Source organism: Chiloscyllium punctatum, chromosome 47 (genome assembly GCF_047496795.1).
Source record: "Chiloscyllium punctatum isolate Juve2018m chromosome 47, sChiPun1.3, whole genome shotgun sequence".
Classification (NCBI taxonomy): Eukaryota; Metazoa; Chordata; class Chondrichthyes; order Orectolobiformes; family Hemiscylliidae; genus Chiloscyllium; species Chiloscyllium punctatum.
The window spans coordinates 25,695,039-25,718,627 of NC_092785.1; the positions used below are offsets into that span (position 1 = coordinate 25,695,039).

General features: G+C 42.8%; 1 protein-coding gene across 1 annotated transcript in view; it reads left to right on the forward strand.

The window, feature by feature from the left end:
- Positions 1–23,589, forward strand: part of LOC140468456 (uncharacterized) — a 170,964-nt gene that overhangs the window by 13,678 nt on the left and 133,697 nt on the right. Inside the window, exons 3-4 of the mRNA XM_072564544.1 lie at positions 6,062–6,118; positions 10,426–10,539. Of these exons, the coding sequence (XP_072420645.1) occupies positions 6,062–6,118; positions 10,426–10,539 (171 nt within the window). The remainder of the gene's footprint in view (positions 1–6,061; positions 6,119–10,425; positions 10,540–23,589) is intronic.

Here is a 23,589-nt window from a genome sequence, read left to right on the forward strand (position 1 = left end):
GGAAGATAGGAAAACACCCAAGTGGTCAGTGACAAGCACTGCCCTTCACATCAAAGGGCAATGCTGTGTGATCAAACAGTGAAGGGGAGGGTAGGGACTAAATCAAAATAGAGTTGGACGGGGAAATAATACACTCCACTCCCTGCAGCGCCCACCTCTCCCTGAACGACTCCAGGGTGTTGGTGGACACCGCGTGCTCCTTCTCCAAGGACATGCGGGCTCTAACGTAACCGCAGAAGAGGGGCAGGCAGTCAGCCCTAACGACCCCCTGCACAGCCCGCTGCCTGATCTGTTTATGATACTCCTGTTCTTTTTTTTTTGCTGTGTACTCACCATTTTTTAAAATGTTTTTTTTTATTTAACCCCCACACTACCGCCTAAGTGCAGTAGTGCTTATTTTTTTCCCCAGCACCCATGGTGTGTGTGTGTGTGCAGGTGTAAAACACAGTGAAGGACACAAAGTGCACCAATCTTTATTCAATTGCCACCATCGATAGCATTTTTTTAAGCAACACTCCTGATTATTTTTTTTTCTTTTTCCCATTTTTTTTTATTTATTATTTTTTTAATTTAACCCCCACAATACCGCCTAAGTGCGGTAGTGCTTATTTTTTCCCCAGCACCCATGGTGTGTGTGTGTGTAGGTGCGAGACACAGTGAAAGACACAAAGTGCACGAATCTTTATTCAATTGCCACCACCAGGAAGACATGAAAAACACCCAAGTGGTCAGTGACAAGCACTGCCCTTCACATCAAAGGGCAATGCTGTGTGATCAAAACAGTGAAGGGGAGGGTAAGGACTAAATCAAAATAGAGTTGGACGGGGAAATAATACACTCCACTCCCTGCGGCGCCCACCTCTCCCTGAACGACTCCAGGGTGTTGGTGGACACCGCGTGCTCCTTCTCCAAGGACACGCGGGCTCTAACGTAACCGCAGAAGAGGGGCAGGCAGTCGGCCCTAACGACCCCTGCACAGCCCACTGCCTGATCTGTTTATGATACTCCTGTTCTTATCTGTCAACCAGGGCTCCCTGACTGGACCAGATTAACAGCTTCAATCAGGGAACTCATTCTGTGAGGTCCACCTGACTGACCTTGTTACAATCACTACTGTGTGGTATGAATTACTTGCCACTTGTCACCCCCAAGCCTGGATGTTGTCCAGGTCTTGTTGCTTTTGGACGTGGTCTGCTCCAGTATCTGACAATGGCAAATGATGCTGAACATCGTGCAATTATCAGTGAACATGCCCACTTCTGTCTTTATGACGGAAGGAAGGAAAATTACTGGATCAGCTGAAAATGGTTTGACCTTGGACTGTGGAAGTCCCTGTGGAGATGTCCTGGTGCTGAATTAGCTGACCTCTGACAACCATAGTCATCTTCCTACGTGTCAGGTATGACTCCAGCCAATGGAGAGTTTTCCCCTGATGCTCATTGATTCCTGTTTTGCTAGGGCTCTGTGATGCAAATGCAGCCTTGATTTCAAGGTCTGTCACTCTCACCTCACCTCTGGAATTCAGCACTTTTATCCATGTTTGAACCAAGGCTGTGGTGAGGTCAGGAACTGAATGGCTTAGTGGAATCGAAACTGGGTGTCAAATGAGCAGATTATTGCTGAGCAGGTGCTGCTTGATAGCACTGTTGATAACATCTTTCATCACTTTAATGATAATTAAAAGCAGACTGGCGTGGTCATGGCCAGTTTGGATTTGTCCTGCTTTTGATGTACAGGACATATACTTCTAGTCCATAAGTAACATCTCTTCCGCCTCCAGTAAGGCTTTAGCAGCTGCCACTGCCATATTTGTTACGACAAAACCAAGTTGTCCTTTGATCCTTCATCATTTACTGTAACTCAATCCCAAATCCTATGTTTTTATTGCAAAAAAATGAATGGGCCTCCAAACTTTCTCACAACTCACTGGAGTAATGCGCTGTAAATCAAGACCCATTATTCCTGAAGTTGTTGCAAATGTAAACATTTGCTTAAACCATTGAATTGCCCAATTCTATATCATTTCAGGGTATAAGAATATGCATGCCACTTTCTTTTTCCTGTAATGAGAAAGAACTGTTTTTTTAAAAATGAATGATTCACAAGAATAGCTGCATAAAGTTACAGCAAAGAATTTCATACCTATTGAGAACTCTTGTGGCTTTAGATTTCTGCATATTACATAATTCAGGGTATAAGAATATGCACACAAGGTTTATTTTCTATTACCAAGGAAGTAACTATTGTAATTAAACATTTGAACCAATACTAAAAAACATGTAGACAAGTTGAATTGATAATCCATAACTATAAACCTAAACTTCGCCTTTTTAAAAAAAATCCTTTGCCCTTTTATTAAAATTTCACACTTGCAGATAAATATACAAAACCAGGCTTGACATGAATAATATGGGTAGACCAAAAAAGTTAGTGAAACACTATTTAATGCTACCACTTCTGATCTATTCATTGCCTTTGAAGATGATTTTTCCCTTTAAGTAGGATTTTCAGACTTAACAACTCACAGACCTATTTTGAACTCTGATGGTTGTGACTGTGGGTTCCTCCAATGTGACAATGATCAGGAGCCAAGGAGTTGTTTTACAGGTGCAGGTGATTGATTTCCAGCGATCTGAGTTCATTGGAGCTAGAGACAATTTATGTAGATACAGGTGCAAAAGTGTGTGCAGCTATTCTCTCTAGTGGAAGCTGCCTCTTCTCTGCAGTAAAATGCTCAGTTTCACATACAAACAGGGAACAAGAGTAGGTCACTCAGCCCTTTGAGCCTGTTCCACCATTCAATAAATTGTGGCTGATCTGATTTAAACCTCAGTTTTACACTCCTGCATACCCCTAATAATCGTTCATTCCGTTCATCATAATCTGTCATTAAAACTTGTAGAAAGCAGTTACCTTTGTTGTAGCAGTTGCTGTGAGCTGTGACTTTTCAATTGCTAAGTCAGAGACATTTTCCAAGAGAATCAATCATTTAACACTTCTTAGCAAGTAATTTCTTACAAGTGGCAGTTTTCAAAGAAGGACATCTGAACACCAAGGATCTGGCTGGCCAAAGAAGGATTATCTGAACATTGGAATCAGGAAGCAAAGACCACTGAACTGACTTCTCAGTTTTTTCTACTGTCTGCCAAAAATCAATTTCCCAATTTGTTTGTCAATGTGTCTGTAGAATTGGGAGTTTATAAGGGTTAGAGTTTTGACTAGTAGTGCTATATATACCATTGGTTTATATCTGTTTACCTGCAGCTATAGTTTAATTACTTTTAATAAATAATAATGTTTGTTCAGTACAGAAACCTGTTCTTTGCTTTCTATCAATCTTGATCTGAAAGTCAAATAAATTGGGATATTGTGTGTACTTAAAAAAAAACTTAATCATTGCTATGACTCCAAGAATAATGGTGCTCTATTTGTCTCATATGACTCTAGTGGGTTGTAACGCTTATAAACATCATTTTACACTGTTTTCTTAGTTTAGAGCACTATGTTTTCGCATTTTTAGTCCACAGTCCAAAAAAAAGAAGTCGTTGTAATAATAGATTCCTTCAGTAGCTCAATCATACTTCAAGATTATACCAGTATTTCTCTATGATGTCTGTGTAGATGATATCAGTAACAGTCTCTCTCTAGATTAAAACAGTATCACTCTGTGCTCTCTCTCTCTCCCTCCATATGAGCCCCTCTCTATTGTACTCTCCAGACTACCTCTATCTTAATTGTGTTTCATTATGCAATCAGTAACTCTATAATATGTCAATATGCCTTAAGTTATACAGATATTTCTCTATGGTATCCCTTAATATTATATATAGATTAGTATCTCCATATAGTCTTTTTGTCTCGTCTTCTCTATCTAGATTTGTTAAGACACACTCTCTAGTCCCTCTCTATCACTAGATTGATTTGGTCTCTTTATGGTGTAATTCCAGATTAGGTCAGTGTCTCGCTGTATTAGATTTGTGGGCGGCACGGTGGCACAGTGGTTAGCACTGTTGCCTCACAGCGCCGGAGACTCGGGTTCAATTCCCGCCTCAGGCGACTGACTGTGTGGAGTTTGCACGTTCTCCCTGTGTCTGCGTGGGTTTCCTCCGGGTGCTCCGGTTTCCTCCCACAGTCCAAAAATGTGCAGGTCAGGTGAATTGGCTATGCTAAATTGCCCGTAGTGTTAGGTAAGGGGTAGATGTAGGGGTATGGGTGGGTTACGCTTCGGCGGGTCGGTATGGACTTGCTGGGCCGAAGGGCCTGTTTCCACACTGTAAGTAATCTAATCTAATCTAATCATTATTTCTCTTTCCCATCTCTAGTTTAGATCGATATCTCTGTATGTTGTCTAACCACTCTGAATAAAAAAAATCCCCCCATAGCCCTTCTAAACCTCCTGCCGTTGCCTTAATCCCTCTGGACATTAATCCCTCCATCAAGGGAAAAAGTTTCTTTCTATCAACCTGTATTATAATTTTATACATCTCAATCATATCTCTCCTTAGTCTCTTCTGCTCCAAGAAAATCAACCTCTGTCGAACCAATCTCTCTTCGTAACTAAAACTCTCCAGTCCAGGTAATATCCTGGTGAATCTCTTCTGTATCCTCTCCAGTGCAATAGCCCTCCTATAATGTAGATTCCAGAACTGTGCACAATACTGTGACTTGACTAATGTTTTATACAGTTCTGTCATCATCTCCCAGCTATTAAATTCTCTGCCTCCGCTAATAAAGCCAAGTATTCCATATGTCTTCTCAACCACTGCGTCCACCTGACCTGCGACCTTAAAAGACAGGGGAGCATGCAATTTTCCTCTGATCCTCAGTGTTTCCCAAGATCCAACCATTCTTCATTTATTTCCTTGCTTTGTCATCCTTTCCAAGCACCCCACCTCAGTCATCCAGGTTGAATTCCATTGCCTCTGATCAGCCTATCTGACCAGCCCCTTTGTATTCTCCTGTCAGGCTATCCTCTCCACAATTTACCACCCCATAAATATTCTATCATCCACAAGTTTACTGATCAACCCTCCTACCAAAGTGTTTACTTTTGAGTCAAAACTATTTTTATATACACAGGACCTCCAATGCTGATTTCTATGGAACCCCACTAGGCACAGGCTTCTAGGCACAAAAACACCCCTCAACTATCACCACCCAGCCAATTCTCTATCCAATTTGCCAAGTTTCCTGAAATCCGACGGGCTCTTACCACCCCATCAGTCTTCCACACATGACCTTATCAAAAGCTTGTTGAAGTCCAAGTGGATGACATCAAATACATTGCTGTCATCTATGCACCTAGTTATTTGTTTGAAACATTCAGTCAATTTGATCATGTCCTTTAAAAACTGTCAAGTTGGTCAGTCATGACCTCTTAATAAAACTATGAGTGTTTTTGATTAACCCTGCCTCTCCAAGTGCAGATTAATTCTGTCCCTCAGAATTATCTCTCTAAATTAGATCAATATATTTTTATTGTTTCACTCTAGATTAGATTAGAGTGTCTATATATGCCTGTCCAAAGTAGATCAGTGGCTCTCTATTTTATCTCTCTAGACTAGATCAGTATGTGTCTGTTGTGTTTTTCCAGAGTAGGTCATTGTCTCTCTATTGTCTCTCTCTCTCTAGGTTAGATCAGTATCTCTCTATTATATCACTCTAGATTAGATCAGACTCTTTCTATAGTGTCTCCCTCTTTCTAGATTTGTTCAGAATGTCAATGTTGTATTTCTCAAGATAGTATGTCTGTAAATACTCTTCTCTATCGATAATATCAGTATCTCAATTGTGTCTCAAAATTTTATCATCTCTCCATGATATTTCTTTATGTTAGATAAGTTTTTCTCGATTGGGTATATCTGGATGAGTTATGGAGTGTTTCTAGATTGAATTTTTTGGTGAGGTCAGCATCTGCCTAAATTGTAGCTCTAGGTTTGGTTGAAATTACTTCACAGACCTGCCCAAAGCTATCAGATTACCTGCTTTTATTAGATTTAATACTAGAGCTGATTTTGGTGATGTGCATGCTAGATAATAAGTATTTGCTCCTGTTTTGCAGTATGTGATGGCAGGATCATTGACAGTTCATTTAATATATTCCAGAACCCCTGCCAGTGTAAGTATTTAATTAATGTACAGTCTCTGCTTCAAGATCTGTAACTTGTGTTAATGTAATCCTCTCCAGACAACCTTCCACAGGCTTGTGACACTGTGCTGATGAAGGTATGTCTTTGTATGTTGCTACTTAAACAATGGTGACTATCTTCAAATTCCAGGTCAGTCATATTTCTGTTCATTGATAAAGCTGTGTTAAATTTCCACTTCAGAAATGCGATAATAAAATTCAGGCTGATCCTGCTGCCTTTGCAGTATATAATGAGCATTTTACGGTTACAGTAATATTGAGGGGTTGCTGCATTGATGGAAGATCATTGCTTGGGGTGTGGTACACTGTTGGTGGGTCGATACTGAGGGATTACTGCACTTTGGGGGGGTCAGTACTGAGGGAATACCCCTTTGTCAGAAGCTGTATACTGAGGGTATATTGTAGAGCAAGAATTGTTGTTTCCCATGAAACTTTAACTGGAGGTCAGTTGTCTGTGCTGTTTGCGTACTTCCAGAAACAAATGCTGGACAAGTGTTCTGTCAGGTGACCTGAACTCAAAATCTCTACCCAAACCTGCATTCTGATATCCTGAACCAAGGACCTAACTATTGCACAAATGCCACCCTGAATAACTGTGCTACCACTCCATCTTCGCTTGGCTTCCTACATTTTTGAATGTCATACCTTCAATTTTCAGAACTCAATCCTTCTTTTAAGAAGGTATAGGGTGGATATTCCAGGAGAGAATCAGCCGGTCAAACCACATAGTTTTAAACAAAAGAGAATTTATTTACAGGAGAAAGTGGGGACTGCAGATCAAGAGTTGAGAGTGTAGTGCTGGACAAGCACAGCAGGTCAGGCAGCTTCCGAGGAGCAGGAGAATCGATGTTTCAGGCACAAGCCCTTCATCAGGAATAGCAAGAGAACCCACTTCACCCCCTTTGTGAGCGTCACTTCCGTTGGTGACATCACTCCTGACCCTATAATCATGCCCACTCAAGTGACTGTCTCCGCCCTCACACCCAGCTCTAGCCCCACCCTAGATCCTAACCCCCAGCCCTGCCATGTCTTTACTATTCCCCAGATCTCGCCCTCACTGAGGATGAACGTTCAGTCCTCAGCAAAGACCTCATTTTCATCCTTCTATGCTTCTGCATTAAGGAGTCTAACATACGTTGTGACCTTGAGCATTTCTTCCTCCACCTTTGGGCCCACTTCTTCAATCAAGACTCCCGCCCTTCTCTCACCTTCAACACACCCTATCCACCTGGACACCTTGTACTAGCCTGTTACCTGCTCTTGATCTCTTAATTTCTAACTGCTGCCATGACATTGATCACCTCAACCTGTCCACCCCCCCCCCCCCTCACCCACTCCAACTTCCCGCCCTCATAACATGCAGCCCTTCACTCCAACCCCAACCTCACCGTCAAACCCATAGACAAGGCGGGGCACTGTGGTAGTTTGGCGCACCGACTTCTACACAGCTGAAGCCAGGCGCCAACTCGCAGACACCTCCTCCAACTGTTCCCTCGACCATGACCTCACTTCTGATCACTAAACCATCATCTCCCAGACCATCCACAACCTCATCACCTCGGGATCTCCCATCCACACTGTCCGACCTCATCAACTGTTAACCCCGCACCACCGGATTCTACCTCCTTCAGAATCTATTTACAAGATTACTGAATGCAACACAAACAAAAGAAAACAGAATACCGAGTAATGTATCCTATTTCAAAACCCAACACATTACCCCAAATGAATAATACTGTTCCCAATACTTGCAACAATCCCCATAAACATCCTTTGGCACAAAATGTAAAATCAAACACAGGTTCTTACAGGATGGAAGTCAAAGAGAGAGCACAAGTCTGGACCCTGCTTCTTTGAGTCCAGCGGCTTTTTTCACCCTACTGTTAAAAACCAAACCAAACTGGAGAAAAGCTGAGCTGGGAGAACTGGCCACTCCCCTTTCATTATACGTGTGTTTTTTTTTATTTGGAAGCCTTCTGCCTGAGGTTGTCTCTGTTAGCTATTATCACATTGGCCCTAAAACCTTTCAAACCCCCAGAGTCTGTGTCATTTATGACCTCTCTTTTAAAAAAATGCCAAGGACAGCAAAATCTTTATAAAAGAGCAGCTTCGTCCCAATATGTACAAATAACACAGGTCTCAAAATATTGATCCTTGCAGGACACCACTGGTCACAGACTTCCAGTCAGAAAAATACCCCTGCTCTGTCTTCTGTGGCCAAGCCAGTTTTGTATCTAACTTGCCGTCTCGTCATGGATTCCATGTGACTCATGATAAATATTTTCAAATGCCAATACCCCTTCTTACTGTTGCACTGAATTTATCCTTTATTAACAATGCCACCTGATTTCAACCTCAGGCAAATGTGTGTGGAGTTTGTACATTCTCCCAGTGTCTGCATGGGTTTCCTCTGGGTGCTCTGGTTTCCTCCCATTCTCCAAATATGTGCAGGTTAGGTGAATTGGCCATAGTGTTAAGGGATGTATGCATTAGGTGGATTAGTCTGAGGTAAATGTAGAGTAGTGGGGGAATGGGTCTGGATGGGTTGCTCTTCAGAGGGTTGGTGTGGACTTGTTGGGCTGAAGGGCCTGTTTTCACACTGTAGGGATTCTATGATCATGTCCTTTTCCATTTTGCCTGTCCTTCTTAAATATTGAAAACCCTTGTTTAGTCATTCACCAACATTAGTCATAGAGATGTACAGCATGGAAACAGACCCTTCGGCCTAACCTGTGACCAATCCCAACCCAATCTAGTCCCACCTGCCAGCACCTGGCCCATTTCCCTCCAAACCTTTCCTAATCACATACCCATCCTTTTTTGGAATGTAATTATCTTGTACTTGTTTACAACTATTTGCATTGTTAATTCATCTGCCTTAGGACTTGGAGGGGAACTTGCCTGGTATTTGCTGTCCTTACGAGTTTGGAATGTACTATTGAGGGAATGTTGTTGAGTTGTGACAGTGTACACTGTAAATGGTGCATACTGCACCAGTGGTGAAGGGGAAACTACAGTCTGACCCCAACGTCACATACATGCTGGCCTCCCACCCCCAAGCAGCTACATTCTCATGTTTATTCAGTTGATTTTTCTATTGCTTATTCATAGGCATCACTGGTGATGCCAGCATTTATTGCCCATCCCAGAAGGCAGTTAAGATTCAACCATATTGCTGTGAGTCTGGAGCCGCATGTAGTTCAGACCTGGTGAGGATAGGAGTTTCCTTGCCTAAAGGGTATTAGTGAACCAGATGGGTTTCCTCTAACAGTGGTTTCATGGTTATCATTAGACACTTCATTCCAGCATTTTAGTGAATTCAAATTCCTCTGTCTGCCATGGCAGGATACAAACTCAGGTCCCCAGGGGTCCTCAGGTCCCCTGGGTCTCTTGATTAACAATTCAGCGATAATACCGCTAGGCCATTGCCGCCCCTTAGGCTGAGCCCTAAGGTAATAGAGGTATGGTACTCAGTCTTGCACGTCAGAGAAGATCCTTGACGTGTTGTGCAATGGCAACTAGGTTCTGCAGACAGCTCCCGGCTACCTGCACCACCATCCCCTCCCCACCGCCCAACCCCAGGAGCACCTCATGGCTTATGACCTCTGTAAATCCTTCCAGATTTTCTTGCTTAGGTGCAGAGGTCTCCTTTGCGTCCCAGGAAGATGATCTGCATCACATGGAGAAAAATACAATGGAAGTTGCTATTGAACTGTGGGACCACTTGAGATCTTCCTTCTGTCATGCTGCCAAATATCTTTTATCTCATGCTGCACTGTTTATGTTTCGGGAACCTCTCCCAGTAGCAGGTCAGAAACACTGTCAGAAATATGGTTACTTGGTAGCAAAAGGACTGAGGCAGTTTTCCAGTGATGGGCAACCTTATATGATACTGCCATCAAATTCAACCACTTCAGGTAAACAATGCGACCGGTGTGTCAGTCCCCAAATCAGTCCAATGAATGATTGGCCACACTGTGGTTCTTCCAAGAACAGGGATTGGTGTTGGTGATCCCACACCCACCTTTGCCTCTCTGCTGGCTCTTGTAAGATCCTGGTCAATGTTCCATTAAAGGTGTTGATTGCACATCAGTTGGCCAAATTTAAATGGGGTGTATCGCTGTTAACTTTCCATTGACCTTGCAAGCCAGAAGGAAGAGGACAGAAAGTGGCTTATCGCATACTCTAAAAGATTCTGTAAGGAATAAAAACTCACTTATTTCCTCAGTTATTGATATTGGTCTCCTGTTTATTCAGTTTTCCTTCTTTTTTTTTAGAGATGGGCAATACTCATGATCCATGTGATCACTGCACATTTTGCAGTAGCGGGATGTGTGATATTTAATCTCTCACTCTTTTACTTACCAACAATTCCATTCAACTTCTTTATGGTAAGTATCTTCTGTCAAATTATGTATTAACAATGATGATCACTTACTGTGTCAGGGTGTGTTTATAGATAAAGATAATGATCATTTCATACTTAAATACATATTTGTACACTAATCATGATGGTCCCTTGTATCAGTGTGTATGTTTACAGACTAACTGTAATGATCATCAAATATGTTTACAGACCACAATAAAATGTGTATAATTTATTTAGGAAATTAGGGACAGGAGTAAGCCATTTGGCTTCTTGATCCTATTCTGCCATTCAGTGAGATCATGGCTGATCTGTAGCCTAACTCCATATATCTGCCTTTCCTGGCTTGAAAGTTTAGCAAACTAAACCCTTATCTGAGGTAACTTGTACTATAAACTGGTTTCTCAACTGGAAACTGGTCTCTTCTGAACTGAACTGAAAACAAAGCTTACATGTTTACTTGCTCAATATAACCTGAAATTTCACATGCAGAAAGATAAAATGTTCTTTATTTCCCTGACATCAGATTATTGCAAATATTAGTGGGCGGCATGATGGCACAGTGGTTAGCACTGCTGCCTCACAGAGCCAGAGGCTTGGGTTCAATTCCCGCCTCAGGACTGTGTGGAGTTTGCACGTTCTCTCCGTGTCTGCGTGGGTTTCCTCCAGGTGCTCCGGTTTTCTCCCACAGTCCAAAGATGTGCAGGCCAGGTGAATTTGCCATGCTAAATTGCCCGTAGTGTTAGGTGAAGGGGTAAATGTAGGGGAATGGGTCTGGGTGGGTTGCGCTTCGTCAGCTCAGTTTGGACTTGTTGGGCCGAAGGGCCTGTTTCCACACTGTAAGTAATCTAATAAAAAAAAACTTAATGTCAAACAAGGAAATACTTACAGTGCACAGAATGGTCTTTGTTGTTTGCATTGGCTTGTAGAATCCTTTGTCTGTCTACTTCCCATCAGCCCTCCTTCCTCCAATGACACCCTTTTCTTTCCAAAGAGAGTTCATTCAACTGCTTCAGCTGCCCTCCCTCACAGTCAGCACCTACTGCTGGAGTCCCACAACTGCATGAGCTCCCCTGCTCAGTACTGTCTCTTCACTGTCACTACCTGCTGTTGGAGGATTTATTACACACTTGCCCTGCTTGAAACTGTCACGGAAAGTGCACATAGCATACAGTGATCCTTTGCTAAACAGTTGCACATGATGCGGAGAATGTTCAAATCCACATTAGTGGCACTATTCTCTCCTTACAATTTGCCCCAGATCGATATGTAAGGGTTGGGTCATATTCAGTATTTGCTTGAGAAGAAAGTCTCAGCTTCTTATCTGTGTTGGTACCTTCCAAAGGATCCAGACTGTATAGTGGATCACCCAGGACACCCAAGTCTCATTGAATATTCCCCTCTTTCAATTTATACGTAATAATCTGCCTTCCTTGCTTTACTACCAAGGTGGATAACCTCACGTTTATCCACATTATGATGCATCTGCCATGCAATCACCTACTCACTTAGCTTGGCTATATCACACTGAAAATCTCTGCATATTCCTTGTAGTTTACCCTTCCATCCAGCTTTGTGTCATCTGCAAAATCCTTGGTAATGGACTCTAGCATCTTAGCCAGCATCACTGACGTCAGACTCACTAGTCTGTAATCACTGTTTTCTTTGTACCATCTATTTTAAATAATGGGGTTACATTAGCTACCCTCCAATCTGCAGGAACTATTCCAGAGTCTAAAGAATCTTGGAAGATGACCACTAATGGATTCACTATTTCTAGGGCCACTTCCTTAAATGCTGTGGATCGTCGGTTATTAGGCCCTGGGAATTTATCTGCCTTCAATCCCATCAGTTTCTCTAGTAAAATTTCTCTACCAAACAGACATGCTTCAGTTCCTCTTTCTCACTAAACCCTGTGTTCTCCATCATTTCTGAAACATAATTTGTGTCCTCCTTTATGAAGACACAACCAAAGTATGAATTTAGTTTGTCAGCCATTTCTTTGTTCCATATTATAAATTCCCCCATTTGTGATCGTAAGGGACTTACATTAGTTTTCGTCAATCTCATTCTCTTTACGTGCCTACAGAAACTTTTATAGACAGTTCTTGCATTCTCTACTATCTTGCTCGTATACTTCATTTTCTTCTTCTTCATTCTTCTCAGACATTTTCTTTGCTGACCTAAACTGTTCCCAATCCTCAGATCTAATGTCTTAACAATTTCTATGGCTCTTTTTTGCATCCCGTACTATCTGTACTTTCCTCATAAGCCAGTGTTCTCTTTGCCCTCTTGTGTCAACCAGGATTAAAGAATTTTTGTAGTTCATCCATTTGCTCTTTGAATGTTTGCTATTGCCAATTATTCCTTTCAGTAAAATCTCCCAGACCGTTATAGCCAACTAATGGCGAAGACCATCATTACTCTCCTCAATAAGATTCAGAATCAACTACCTCACTCTGTATCTGGATGAAGAATTCTATCATATTATGGCTGCTCATTCCCAAGGGCTCTCTCACAACTACATATCCAAGTATTCCTTTCTCATAATACTCAGTCTAAAATGGCCTATTCTCTAGTTGGTTCCTCAGCATATTGGTCCAGAAAGCCCTTTTGTATACACTCCAGGAATTCCTCCTTTATTTTATTGTGATTAATTTGAATCGCCCAATCAATGTGCAGATTAAAATCACCCATAATTATAAATGTTCCTTTACTGCATGCATTTCTGATTTCCTCTTTACCGACATCACCACTACAGTTTGGTGGTCGATATACCATTCCTACTAATGATTTTTGCCCCTTGGTATTTCTCAATTCTACCCACACAGATTCTACACTGTTTAGGGTGGCACAGTAGCTCAGTGATTAGCACTGCTGCCTCACAGCACCAGGGACCCAGGTTCAATTCCAGCCTTGGTTGACTGTCTGTGTGGAGTTTGCACATTCTCCCCGTGTCTGCGTGGGTTTCCTCCGGGTGCTCCGGTTTCCTCCCACAGTCCAAAGATGTGCAGGTCAGGTGAATTGGTCATGCTAAATTGCCCATAGTGCTAGGTGCATCAGTCAGAGGGAAATGGGTCTGGGTGTGTTACTCTTTGGAGGGTCGGTGTGGACTGGTTGGGCCGAAGGGCCTGTTTCCGCAGTGTAGGCAATCTAATCTGTTTGAGCCAATATCTTTCCTCAGCATTGTATTTCTATAATCTTTGGCCAGTAATACAACTTCAGTGTTTTTTTCCTTTTTGTCTGTCCATCCTTATACCCCTGGATATTCAGTTCTCATCTTGCAGCCATGTCTCTATAATCCAAACTATATCACAATCATTCTTCAGGTCTCCTCTGTGCTGTGATTCAGTGTGGGAGTGGACTTCCACACAACATATATATCCCTGGATTCCAGAAGACTATAGGTATAGGAGCAGAGTTAGGCAATTTGGCCTATTGAGTGTGCTGTGCCATTCGATCACAGCTGTTACGTTTCTCAACCCCGTTCTCCTGCCTTCTCCCTGTAATCCTTGATCTTGGATCCTCTTCGTAATCAAGAATCTGTCTATCTCTGTCTTAAATACACTCAATGACTTGGCCTCCACAGATTAACCACCCTCTGGCAGAAGGAATTTTCTCCTCATTTATGTTCTAAAGGGTGACTCTGAGGCTGTGCCGTAAGGTTCCAGTCTCTCCTGTTAGTGGAAACATCTTTCTAATATCCACTCTGTCCAAACTTCTCAGTATTCTCTATGTTTCATTGAGATTCTCTCTCATCCTTCTAAACTCCATCAAGTACAGACTCAGTCTACAATCACTCCTCATGTGACAAGCTGTTCTAATTGAATTTCTCTGGATGGTCCAAGTTTTGAAAAAGAAATTAAATGAACTTCTCCACTACCATTTTTGCAGTATTTTTTCTCCAAAAGTACTGCTTCAGGAAACTTTTCGAATCATCTGTGATTTTTAAGAGACTGACTCCCATTCTTGGTTTTAGGTAAGGGGTATTACGCACACTATTAAGACCTTGCCAAATGGTTCTTCAAAAGCTGCTATCAGGGTTAAAGGTGTAAATTAATACTTTGTGTTTCTCCGCTTACAAAAGTTCGACCACGTATTTATGTAATCTTGGCTAATAAAAATGTTTTAACATTTAGCCTGTGTTTACCAAACATCAAAATGGCTTGTCATTAGTACTTTGACAGATAAAACTACCACTTGATGGAAGATTGTCAATTTCTGATCGTCTTGTGTTTGAGATGGTCTCCATTTTCTTATTGTCTTTCAAATAATAATACTCTGGTTTAGTTATGATTCAATTTCTAAGTAAGCTTTTCTGTATAACTCTCAATTCGGTATTCACTGATTGTATTTCCGTTAAAGAGGATGGCTAAACATATCAGCCTCATTCATTTACCTTCATCCCTTTTGTTTGGATTTTCAAAATTTGTTTCCAGTCACAGAATTTCTAAATGATCTGTTTTTGATTGATTTCTCCTCTTCCTATACGATTCTTTGGGCATGAGATCTTGTCACAGCATAGTCAGGAATCAATCCAGAATATTGTTTCTATAACATCCCCTTTTCTTGAACTTCCCTCAGTGAGGTCTTTGCTTTTGGACCAGCCAGGTAATTTATCAAACTAAACTCAATTTATTTCACTACTCCATTTTGCTTATAGAATTCTTTAATCTAACTCCAGACTTATGGTACTAGTTTGTAACCTCCATGTATACTGCCAGTTAATATTTTCTTTTTCATCAATCCCGCAAGAAGACAAATTATATGATCAGCTGGCATCAGTAACCTTTAATGATCTTGTGTCTCACAGTATCTCTATTGGTTTACTTCCTTAATTTGACGAATAAAACAACAATTCTTCTTTTGAAATAAAATATTCAGAACCTCCAGTGATATGATTCTTTACATCAAAGAATCTTTTTTTAAAACTACCACCAGTAAATACCTTTGTAGCCAATCTAATATTTACAAGCAAAATTTACCATTATAGGTAATGCAAACTATAAAAAGTAAGGGAGGGAGAGAGGGAAGGGGCTTAATCAAAATGAAGTTAGAGGGGCTGAGAGTCTATTTTTATGGGAGTGTCACTTTTTTTTATTCTACTCAAAAATGTTATCTCACACAACTGAGTGACCTTCCCAACACCAAAATCACAATGTGTTTTTTTATTTAACCTACTGACCACCACGAACAAAACAGCCATATAACCAATTGAATATTCACAGGCAAAGGCCATTATGGACAATGCAAAGCATCAAAGGTGGCAGTGGTTTAGGGAGAGTGGGAAGGAACTAAATCAAAATGGAGTTGGAGGGGAAAGGGTCTGTTTTACCTTATCTGTTCTACCCAGAAGCATTTTTACACACAACAGAGTGGCCATCCCACCACTAAAATCACTGAGTTTTTTTTGGTTTGTTTTTTTAAGTCTACTGACCATCACCAATAAAAGACATGTAAAGCTAATTGGATATTTACAAGCGAAGCTCATTCTGTGCAATGCAAGCCATAAAGATGAGCGTGTTTGGGATAAGGAAGAGTGGGAAGGGACAAAATCAAAGTGAGTTGATGGGGAAAGGGTTTGTTTCTTTTTATTTAAATTGGTTTTCTAATCAAACTATTCAACAATATAATTACACACTTCTGGAGCAGATGGAACTTGAATCGTGGTCTCCCAGTTCAGAGTAGGGACATGACCACTGCACCAAAAGAGGGCCTCTTGGGTCTGTTCTTTGATTTTTAATTTTTTTTTCAATTTCACCTATTTTTCTAATCAGCATGTTCAGAGATGTTATTGCACACCCCTGGTAAAGGTTGGACTTGAACTCAGGTCTCCCAACCCAGGTGTAGGGACATTACCATTATGCCACAAGAGGGCCAAATATCTTTTGCCACCTTGTCTGCTCACAGCAGGAGATAAAAAGACGCTATTACAATAATCATTAGGGACCTCAAACTGCAGGTGGACTGGAAAAATCAAGTCAGGAACAGATCCCAAGAAAAGAAATTCATGGAATGTCTGCAAGGTGTTTTTTGGAGCAGCTTGTGGTAGACCTCACGAGGGAATAAGCAGTTCTGGACTGGGTCATGTATAATGATGCAGAGAGAGTAGCAGCCAGGAGACCTTTACTGCAGCTTCTGACCCTGTTGAGACTCTATCAGTAACTGATACTGAATCACAAAGCTAAATCCTGGTCTGTGGGAGCTGGCTGCACCCACCCAGGCTGCTTCTTTTGTTCCAATTTAAATAAAACCCAAGAAAACACTAGGACAAAATAACCTTTAAAGCCACAGCATCATCACACCTCCTCCCTTAAAAAAAATGAACCATCAATATACAAAGATGACTTAATTTTTAAAACCCTTTGTCTCACTCTATTAATACACTACAGTACATGTATATTACATGACTCTAACCATGCAAACATTCACTGCTACAATCTGTTTCGGTCCTTTTATTCCTACCACTGAATGCCTCCGTCTTTTTTGGACAAATCGCGACAATGGGTCAACATATATGTGCCACTACGTATATAATTTTCAAATTGAATGGCTGCAATAATAAGCTCCATTTAAAGAGTCTAGAATTTTTGTCTTTAAATTTCTCCAAGAACTTCAAGGGATTATGATCTGTATATACAATTGTCTCAGGCAAATTACTGGCAATAAAAATGTTGAAATGTTGTAACATCAATACCAAGCTCCAATTCTCCTTTTCAATGGTGGAATGTTTCCATTGACTATTATTCAGCTTCTGGAAAATTACCCAATAGGTCTTTCTATCTTTATGGCAGAAGTGAGGATTGTAGATACTGGAAATCAGAGTCTAGATTAGAGTGGTGCTGGACAGGCACAGCAGGTCAGGCAGAATCCGAGGAGTAGGAAAATCAACGTTTCAGGCAAAAGCCCTTCATTAGGAATGAAGGCAGGGAATCTCCAGGGTGGAGAGATAAATGGGAGGGGTTGGGGCCGGGGAGAAGGTAGCAAAGAGTAAAATGGGTGGGTGGGGGTAGGGATAAGGGTGATAGGTCAGAGAGGAGGGTGGAGCGGATAGGTGGGAAGGAAGATTGGCAGGTAGGACAGGTCATGAGGATGGTGCTGAGCTGGAAGGTTGGAACTGGGGTAAGATGGGGGGAGGGGAAATGAGGAAACTGGTGAAGTCCACGTTGATGCCCTGGGGTTGAAGTGTTCCGAGGCGGAAGAGGAGACATTCTTCCTCCAAGCATCCGGTAGTGAGCGAATGGCGGTGGTGGAGGCCCAGGACCTGCATGTCCTTGGCAGAGTGGGAGGGGGAGTTGAAATGTTGGGTCACAGGGCGGTAGGGTTGAATGGTGCGGGTGTCTCGGAGATGTTCCCTGAAGCACTGTGTGAGAAGGAATCCAGTCTCCCCAATGTAGAGGAGACCACCTCGGGAGCAATGGACACAATAAGTGACATTGGTGGATGTGCAGGTGAAATTTTGATGGATGTGCAAGGTTCCTTTGGGGCCTTAGATGGAAGTGAGGGGGTGGTGTGGGCGCAAATTTTGCAATTCCTGCAGTGACAGGGGAAGGTGCCAGGAGGGGAGGATGGGTTGTTGGGGAGCGTGGACCTGACCAGGTAGTCACGGAGGGAGTGGTCTTAGCGGAAAGGGGTGAGGAGGGAAATATGTCCCTGGTGGTGAGGTCCGTTTGGAGGTGGCGGAAATTTCGGCGGATGATGCGGTTTATGCGAAGGTTGGTAGGGTGGAAGGTGAGGACGGCGGGGGGGGGGGGGGGGGGAGGGGGGGTCTGTCTTTGTTACGGTTGAAGGGGTGGGGTTCGAGGGCGGAGGTGCGGGATATGGATGAGAGGCGTCGGAGGGCATCTTCAACCACATGGGAAGGGAAATTGCGATCTTTAAAGAAGGAGGCCATCTGGTGTGATATGTGGTGGAACTAGTCCTCCTGGGAGCAGATATGGCGGAGGAATTGGGAATCCAGGACAGCATTTTTGCAGGAGGTAGGGTGGGAAGAGGTGTAATCCAGGTAGCTGTGGGAGTCGGTGGGTTTGTAAAAAATGTCAGTGTCAAGTCGGTCGTCATTGATGGAGATGGAGAGGCCCTGGAAGCGGTGGGAGGTGTCAGAGATGGTCCAGGTGAATTTAAGGTCAGGGTAGAATGTGCTGGCGAAGTTGATGAACTGCTCAACCACTTCGCGGGAGCACGAGATGGCGCCAATGCAGTTATCAATGTAGCAGAGGAAGAGGTGCCGGTGTACCCCGACCTTAAATTCATCTGGACCATCTCTGACACCTTCTTCCCCTCCCTGGGCCTCTCCATCTCCATCAATGATGACCGACTTGACACTGACATTTTTTACAAACTCAGTGACTCCCACAGCTACCTGGATTACACCTCTTCCCACCCTACCTCCTGCAAAACTGCCATCCCATATTCCCAATTCCTCCGCCTCTGCCGATTCTGCTCCCAGGAGGACCAGTTCCACCACAGAATGTACCAGATGTCCTCCTTTAAAGACCGCAATTTCCCTTCCCACGTGGTTGAAGATGCCCTCCAACGCATCTCATCCACATCCTTCACCTCTGCTTGAACCCCACCCCTTCAACCTGAACAAGGACAGACCCCCCCCCCCTCCTCCCGCCGGGTCCTTACCTTCCATCCGACCAACCTTCGCATAAATCGCATCATCTGCCGACATTTCCGCCACCTCCAAACGGACCCCACCACCAGGGATATATTTCCATCCCCACCGCTTTCCGCAAAGACCATTCCCTCTGTGACTATCTGGTCCGGTTCACACCCACAACAACCCACCCTTCCCTCCTGGCACCTTCCCCTGCCGCCGCAGGAATTGCAAAACCTGCACCCTCAGCTCCCCCCTCACCTCCATCCAAGGCCCCAAAGGAGCCTTCCACATCCATCAAAGTTTCACCTGCACAGCCACCCTCCTCTCCAACCTATCAGCTTCATCCCCAGCCCCATCCACCTATTGTACTCTTTGCTCCCTTCTCCCTGGCCCCACCCCCTTCCATTTATTTCCTCCACCTTGGAGGCTCCCTGCCTTCATTCCTGATGAAGGGCTTTTGCCCAAAACATCGATTTTCCTGCTCCCCGGATGCTGCCTGACCTTCTGTGCTTTTCCAACACCACTCTAATCTTTCTATCTTCATATCAACTTCTTGCAAGAGTACAGCACTGACACCAACATCACTTGCATTGATAGCTGCCTTGGCAGTCCTCTGTCTGCTGCACTTCTTCATTAGTGAGTTAGTGTAGTAATACATTGCTAAAATTCGTTATGAACTTCCAAAACAAAACCACTCAGTTTCAGGAATGATAGTACTGCCCTCTTCATTGATGTTATGGGAAACTCCCAGTAATATTTGTTTTCACATATTGTGGGGCCATCTGTACATGTCCAATAACATGGTCCAGGAATTGACTTGGACCTTTGCAAACTCACTTTTGGCCAAGTTTATCACCGAGCCTGCCTCCTGAAGTTGATCTAATAATTCCGATTGATGCTGCAGATGTTCCTTCCATATTTGACTAAAAATCACCAGGTCGTCAATGTAGACATGCAATTGGGTAATCTAGAAATGACTTGGTTGTTAGTCTTTGAAGTGTGGCTGGCACATTTTTCATACCAAATGGCATGACTCTAAATTGGAACAGTCCATTCGGTATCATGAAAGCTGAAATTGTCTCCACTCTTTCGGCTGAAGTTTTTGGCAGTATCTTCTGAGTAAGTTCAACTTTGAAACATACGCTACTTGTCCCACCTTCTCAATACAGCCTTCCAAACATGGAATAGCTTATGAATCAGACTGCATTGACTTTGCGATAATCCACACATAACCGTTCGATGCCATCTGGTTTAGGCACCGTTACTATGGGTGAACTTCATTTGCTGCAACTCACTTCAATTATTTTGTAATTGAGCATGCATTTAATATCTTTTTGAACCTATGCCAACTTTAACTTGGGTTAAGTCTCGAAGGATGTTGCTTAATTGGAACGGTTTTTTCCTATCTCGACATCATGTGTAATTAGATTAGTACTTCCCTGAATATTCCCACATATCTCCCTATGTGATTGTAACAACTTTTTCAGGTCATTTCGATTTTCCTCTGGAAGGTAACTCAATAATGTATTCCAATGTTTGAGAACTTTCTCACTGTCCAATTTAATTTGAGGAGTGGCCAATTCAGAAGCCTCTGAACTTGTTTTTCACTCTGAGTTGTGTCAAGTAACACATTCTCCTTTTAGAGTCATAGAGTCATAGAGATGTACAGCGTGGAAACAGACCCTTTGGTCTGACCCGTCCATGCCGACCAGATATCCCAACCCAATCTAGTCCCACCTGCCAACGTCCGGCCCGTATCCCTCCAAACCTTTCCTATTCATATACCCATCCAAATGCCTCTTAAATGTTGCAATTGTACCAGCCTCCACCACATCCTCTGTCAGCTCATTCCATACATGTTCCATCCTCTGCGTGAAAACGTTGCCCCTTTGGTCTCTTTTATATCTTTCCTCTCTCACCCTAAACCTATGCCCCTCTAGTTCTGGACTCCCCGACCCCAGGGAAAAGACTTTGTCTATTTACCCTATCCATGCCCCTCATAATTTTATAAACCTCTATAAGGTCACCCCTCAGCCTCCGACGCTCCAGGGAAAACAGCCCCAGCCTGTTCAGCCGCTCCCTGTAGCTCAAACCCTCCAACCCTGGCAACATCCTTGTAAATCTTTTCTGAATCCTTTCAAGTTTCACAACATCTTTCCGATAGGAAGGAGACCAGATTTGCACGGAATATTCCAACAGTGGCCTAACCAATGTCCTGTACAGCCGCAACATGACCTCCCAACTCCTGTACTCAATACTCTGACCAATAAAGGAAAGCAAACCAAATGCCTTCTTCATTATCCTATCTACCTGTGACTCCACTTTCGAGGAGCTATGAAACTGCTCCAAAGTCTCTTTGTTCAGTAACACTCCCTAGGACCTTACCATTAAGTGTATAAATCCTGCTAAGGTTTGCTTTCCCAAAATGTAGCACCTCACATTTATCTGAATTAAACTCCATCTGCCACTTCTCAGCCCATTTGCCCATCTGATCCAGATCCTGTTGTAATCTGAGGTACCCCTCTTCGCTGTCCACCACACCTCCAAATTTGGTGTCATCTGCAAACTTACTAACTGTACCTCTTATGCTCGCATCCAAATCATTTATGTAAATGATAAAAAGTAGAGGGCCCAGCACCGATCTGGTCTCCTTCCTATCGGAAAGATGTTGTGAAACTTGAAAGGGTTCAGAAAAGATTTACAAGGATGTTGCCAGGGTTGGAGGATTTGAGCTACAGGGAGAGGCTGTACAGGCTGGGGCTGTTTTCCTTGGAGTGTCGGAGGCTGAGGGGTGACCTTATAGAGGTTTATAAAATTATGAGGGGCATGGATAGGATAAATAGACACTCCACTGGTCACAGGCCTCCAGTCTGAAAAACAACTCTCCACCACCACCCTCTGTCGTCTACCTTTGAATCAGTTCTGTATCCAAATGGCTGGTTCTCCCTGTATTCCATGAGATCTAACCTTGCTAATCAGTCTCCCATGGGGAACCTTGTCGAACGCCTTACTGAAGTCCATATAGATCACATCTACTGCTCTGCCCTCATCAATCTTCTTTGTTACTTCTTCAAAAAACTCAATCAAGTTTGTGAGACATGATTTTCCACGCACAATACCATGTTGACTATCCCAAATCAGTCCTTGCCTTTCCAAATACATGTACATCCTGTCCCTCAGGATTCCCTCCAACAACTTGCCCACCACCGAGGTCAGGCTCACTGGTCTATAGTTCCCTGGCTTGTCTTTACCGCCCTTCTTAAACAGTGGCACCACATTTGCCAACCTCCAGTCTTCCGGCGCCTCACCTGTGACTATCAATGATACAAATATCTCAGCAAGAGGCCCAGCAATCACTTCTCTCGCTTCCCACAGAGTTCTCGGGTACACCTGATCAGGTCCTGGGGATTTATCCACCTTTAACCGTTTCAAGACATCCTCTGTAATCTGAACATTTTGCAAGATGTCACCATCTATTTCCCTACAGTCTATATCTTCCATATCCTTTTCCACAGTAAATACTGATGCAAAATATTCATTTAGTATCTCCCCTATTTTCTGTGGCTCCACACAAAGGCCACCTTGCTGATCTTTGAGGGGCCCTATTCTCTCCCTAGTTACCCTATTGTCCTTCATATATTTGTAAAGCCCCTTTGGATTCTCCTTAATTCTATTTGCCAAAGCTATCTCATGTCCCCGTTTTGCCCTCCTGATTTCCCTCTTAAGTATATTCCTATTTTCTTTTTACTCCTCTAAGGATTCACTCGAATTATCCTGTCTGTACCTGACATATGCTTCCTTCTTTTTCTTAACCAAACCCTCAGTTTCTTTAGTCATCCAGCATTCCCTATACCTTACCAGCCTTCCCTTTCACCCTGACTGGAATATACTTTCTTTGGATCCTTGTTATCTCACTTCTGAAGGCTTCCCATTTTCCAGCCGTCCCTTTACCTGCGAACATCTGCCTCCAATCAGCTTTCGAAAGTTCTTGCCTAATACTGTCAAAGTTGGCCTTTCTCCAATTTAGAACTTCAACTTTTAGATCTGGTCTATCCTTTTCCATCATTATTTTAAAACGAATAGAATTATGGCCGCTGGCTTGCTTTCCTTCTCAATCAAAATACCTTTTGACATATTCACATGACATACTTTGTGAGATTTTCTTTCTATCTGGCGTTCTTCTCAGATAATTCACCTCACTCAATTTTCTTTCAATTTGATAAGCCCCACTAAACCTTGCTTTTAAAGGTTCACCTCCACTAGCAAAATTGCACATTTTAGATTTCTTGTCGGTTTCCTGTTTCACCACAAGCTGTGCTACTTTTAAATGCTGTCTTGCCAATTCACTCGCTCTTTTAATCATTCCCTAAAATTTGATACATAGTCCAAATGTATGGTCTGCTTAATTTATTTCAGTGGTCCTTTCACCTCATGCCCAAAAACTAATTCAAATGGACTGAATTTGGTAGT